General features: G+C 46.5%; 1 protein-coding gene across 1 annotated transcript; it reads right to left on the bottom strand.

Moving 5' to 3' along the window:
• Window positions 1–2,087: 2,087 nt before the first annotated feature.
• Window positions 2,088–2,930, bottom strand: LOC311124596 (uncharacterized protein; the record flags this gene model as incomplete). Its single annotated transcript, XM_084198711.1, has 2 exons — window positions 2,088–2,170; window positions 2,279–2,930. The coding sequence occupies 2 exons, from the start codon at window positions 2,928–2,930 to the stop codon at window positions 2,088–2,090; spliced, it is 735 nt and encodes a 244-aa protein (XP_084054837.1).
• Window positions 2,931–5,025: the final 2,095 nt, after the last annotated feature.

Genomic DNA, 5,025 nt, shown 5'->3' with positions numbered 1-5,025 from the left:
AAATCCATTTTACCTAATTTCTACCAGCATGTTAAATGTGCAACCAGAGGAAAAAAAACTCTAGACCACCTTTACTCCACACACAGAGACGCGTACAAAGCTCTCCCTCACCCTCAATTTGGCAAATCTGACCATAACTCTATCCTCCTGAGTCCTGCTTATAAGCAAAAACTAAAGCAGGAAGCACCAGTGACTCGGTTAATAAGGAAGTGGTCAGACGACGCAGATGCTCAGCTACAGGACTGTTTTGCTAGCACAGACTGGAATATGTTCCGGGATTCTTCAGATAGCATTGAGGAGTACACCACATTAGTCACTGGTTTCATCAATAAGTGCATCGATGACGTCGTCCCCACAGTGACCGTACGTACATACCCCAACCAGAAGCCATGGATTACAGGCAACATCCGCACTGAGCTTAAGTGTAGAGCTGCCGCTTTCAAGGAGCAGGACTCTAACCCGGACGCTTATAAGAAATCCCGCTATGCCCTCTGACGAACCATCAAACAGGCAAAGAGTCAATACAGGACTAAGATTGAATCGTACTACACCGGCTCCGACACTCATCGAATGTGGCAGGGCTTGAAAACGATTACAGACAACAAAGGGAAGCACAGCCGCAAGCTGACCAGTGACACAAGCCTACCAGACGAGCTAAATCACTTCTATGCTCGCTTCGAGGCAAGCAACACTGAAGCATGCATGAGAGCATCAGCTGTTCCGGATGACTACGTGATCACGCTCTCCGTAGCCGATGTGAGTAAGACTTTGTAGCAGGTCAACACTCAGATCACCAGGACGTGTACTCCGAGCATATGCTGACCAACTGGCAAGTGTCTTCACTGACATTTTCAACATGTCCCTGACTGAGTCTGTAATACCAACATGTTTCAAGCAGACCACCATAGTCCCTGTGCCCAAGAGCACTAAGATAACCTGCCTAAATGACTACCGACCCGTAGCACTCATGTCTGTAGCCATGAAGTGCTTTGAAATGCTGGTCATCGCTCACATCAACACCATTATCCCAGAAACCCTAGACCCACAAAATTTGCATACCGCCCCAACAGATCCACAGATGATGCAATCTCTATTGCACTCCACACTGCCCTTTCCCACCTGGACAAGAGGAACACCTACGTGAGAATGCTATTCATTGACTACAGCTCAGCGTTCAACACCATAGTGCCCTCAAAGCTCATCACTAAGCTAAGGATCCTGGGACTAAACACCTCCCTCTGCAAATGGATCCTGGACTTCCTGACGGGCCGCCCCCAGGTGGTAAGGGTAGGTAACAACACATCTGCCACGCTGATCCTCAACACGGGGGCTCCTCAGGGGTGCGTGCTCAGTCTCCTCCTGTACTCCCTGTTCACTCATGACTGCATGGCCAGGCACGACTCCAACACCATCATTAAGTTTGCCGACGACACAACAGTGGTAGGCCTGATCACTGACAACGATGAGACATCCTATAAGGAGGAGGTCAGAGACCTGGCCGTCTGGTGCCAGGATAACAACCTATCCCTCAACGTGATCAAGAAAAAGGAGATGATTGTGGACTATTCTCATCGACGGGGCTGTAGTGGAACAGGTTGAGAGCTTCAAGTTCCTTGGTGTCCACATCACCAACAAACTATCATGGTCCAAACAGACCAAGACAGTCGTGAAGAGGGCACAACAAAGCCTATTCCCCCTCAGGAGACTGAAAAGATTTGGCATGGGTCCTCAGATCCTCAAAAGGTTCTACAGCTGCACCTATACAACATCTACAACATTACCTCCTCGACCCCCCCTGAGGTTCGGGTGTGTTCACCCCTGAGGGTGAAGTGCGTCCTCAGTCCCCCCCTGAGGGGTCAACACGTCTGACCAGTGACAGGGGTTACCGTGCTCATTCCAAAGTAAAAGTTCTGAAAAAGCCTAGAAAATATTAATCAAACATAAAGGTAAGAGTTCGGCTCCAACACCAATTGGTCCTTGGTGGGAAAGACAGGCAGAACTAAAAACAATAAACTCAAAATAAACAGGTAAATACTATAACAATGAATATATGCAGCAGAAACACAAGTAGCCATCCTTACCCCTGGTTAGAGGTCAGGGCGAGGTTCATATTCACTGAAGGAGCAGAGACTGGCTCCAGGAGAATGCACCTCTAAACCCAACCCCTGACCTGTAACCTTTAACCACAACCCCTGACCTGTAACCTCTAAACCCAACCCCTGACCTGTAACCTCTAAACCCAACCCCTGACCTGTAACCTTTAACCACAACCCCTGACCCCTGACCTCTATCTCAGGAGAATACAGCTTACAGTCAGATTGTCTATCCGGAGACTGCTGGGACCTGCTGTCCCATCTGTCTGTAGTTATGTCCATAGTTATGTCTGTAGTTCTGTCCATAGTTCTGTCTGTAGTTCTGTCCATAGTTCTGTCTGTAGTTATGTCAGTAGTTATGTTAGTAGTTATGTTAGTAGTTATGTCCATAGTTCTGTCTGTAGTTCTGTTAGTAGTTCTGTCTGTAGTTATGTCAGTAGTTATGTCCATAGTTCTGTCTGTAGTTCTGTCAGTAGTTATGTCCATAGTTCTGTCAGTAGTTATGTCCATAGTTATGTCTGTAGTTATGTTAGTAGTTCTGTCTGTGTGTGTCCCTGTGTCGCTCTGGCTGGATACACTGTCCCAGGCCAGACTATAGTCAGAGCGGGGGGGAGAGGAGGGAGAGGAGGGAGAGGAGGGAGACAGGGTCAGTAGGGTGACTGTTCGAGGGGTTCCTATATCTGAATGTGGTAGGAGGGTATCTGTCTCCAGGCGGTCGTCAAGGTGAAATGTAACGACGGCTCTCAGCAGGTAATCCTGGTAACCAGAGGGGGCAGTCCCACAGCTCTCTGGCTCTACCCACATCACTGGGACACACCCCACCTTCTCCGGAGTCATCACGCACCCTGCGGAACGCACACACAAACCCTGCACACACACAAACACACACATACAAACACACCGAGACAGAGTTAACACACAAACATGCATGCACACACCAGGGAGATCACTAAATGTGGACTTCAATATTAGACGTTTGTCCAGGTCCCCCAAACATTGAAAACTGACCGCTGATTTTGCGCTCACCCAAAAAATGAAGCAAGACTGATTAGCACTGGAATCAAACCCACAAACCTCAGAGCCATAGGCAGCAGCTTACTCCATTAAGCCATCACCATTGACAACTCGAGGCCACTAGACTACTTGATGTAAACATGTGTATATATACAGTGAGGGAAAAAAGTATTTGATCCCCTGCTGATTTTGTACGTTTGCCCACTGACATAATTTTAATGGTAGGTTTATTGGAACAGTGAGAGACAGAATAACAACATCAAAATCCAGAAAAACGCATGTCAAAAATGTTATAAATTGATTTGCATTTTAATGAGGGAAATAAGTATTTGACCCCCTCTCAATCAGAAAGATTTCTGTCTCCCAGGTGTCTTTTATACAGGTAACGAGCTGAGATTAGGAGCACACTCTTAAAGGGAGTGCTCCTAATCTCAGCTTGTTACCTGTATAAAAGACACCTGTCGACAGAAGCAATCAATCAATCAGATTCCAAACTCTCCACCATGGCCAAGACCAAAGAGCTCTCCAAGGATGTCAGGGACAAGATTGTAGACCTAAACAAGGCTGGAATGGGCTACAAGACCATCGCCAAGCAGCTTGGTGAGAAGGTGACAACAGTTGGTGCAATTATTCGCAAATGGAAGAAACACAAAAGAACTGTCAATCTCCCTCGGCCTGGGGCTCCATGCAAGATCTCACCTCGTGGAGTTGCAATGATCATGAGAACGGTGAGGAATCAGCCCAGAACTACACGGGAGGATCTTGTCAATGATCTCAAGGCAGCTGGGACCATAGTCACCAAGAAAACAATTGGTAACACACTACGCCGTGAAGGACTGAAATCCTGCAGCGCCCGCAAGGTCCCCCTGCTCAAGAAAGCACATATACTGCCCGTCTGAAGTTTGCCAATGAATATCTGAATGATTCAGAGGAGAACTGGGTGAAAGTGTTGTGGTCAGATGAGACCAAAATCGAGCTCTTTGGCATCAACTCAACTCGCCGTGTTTGGAGGAGGAGGAATGCTGCCTATGACCCCAAGAACACCATCCCCACTGTCAAACATGGAGGTGGAAACATTATGCTTTGGGGGTGTTTTTCTGCTAAGGGGACAGGACAACATCACCGCATCAAAGGGACGATGGACGGGGCCATGTACCGTCAAATCTTGAGAACCTCCTTCCCTCAGCCAGGGCATTGAAAATGGGTCGTGGATGGATATTCCAGCATGACAGTGACCCAAAACACACGGCCAAGGCAACAAAGGAGTGGCTCAAGAAGAAGAACATTAAGGTCCTGGAGTGGCCTAGCCAGTCTCCAGACCTTAATCCCATAGAAAATCTGTGGAGGGAGCTGAAGGTTCGAGTTGCCAAACGTCAGGCTCGAAACGTTAATGACTTGGAGAAGATCTGCAAAGAGGAGTGGGACAAAATCCCTCCTGAGATGAGTGCAAACCTGGTGGCCAACTACAAGAAACGTCTGAGCTCTGTGATTGCCAACAAGGGTTTTGCCACCATGTACTAAGTCATGTTTTGCAGAGGGGTCAAATACTTATTTCCCTCATTAAAATGCAAATCAAATTATAACATTTTTTGACATGCGTTTTTCTGGATTTTTTTGTTGTTATTCTGTCTCTAACTGTTCAAATAAACCTACTATTAAAAATATAGACTGATAATGTCTTTGTCAGTCGGCAAACGTAAAAAATCAGCAGGGAATCAAATACTTTTTTCCCTAAATGTATATATATTTTTTAACACTATCTCAAACCTTAGCCCTAATCTTAACCAGTTGGCATGAATACCTAAACTGTTAACTGTCGAACCCTCAAAACCTGCAGTCCTAAGAAATGGACGTCAAATTTCGATGTGAAACAATGAGATCTTGTTGCATACAGACACAGATGTTATATTATTAAGGT

Source organism: Coregonus lavaretus, assembly GCF_964263955.1.
Source record: "Coregonus lavaretus genome assembly, contig: HAP1_SCAFFOLD_203, whole genome shotgun sequence".
Lineage (NCBI taxonomy): Eukaryota > Metazoa > Chordata > Actinopteri > Salmoniformes > Salmonidae > Coregonus > Coregonus lavaretus.
Note: the sequence above shows the minus strand (reverse complement) of the source record. Positions and strands in the feature narration are given on the sequence as shown.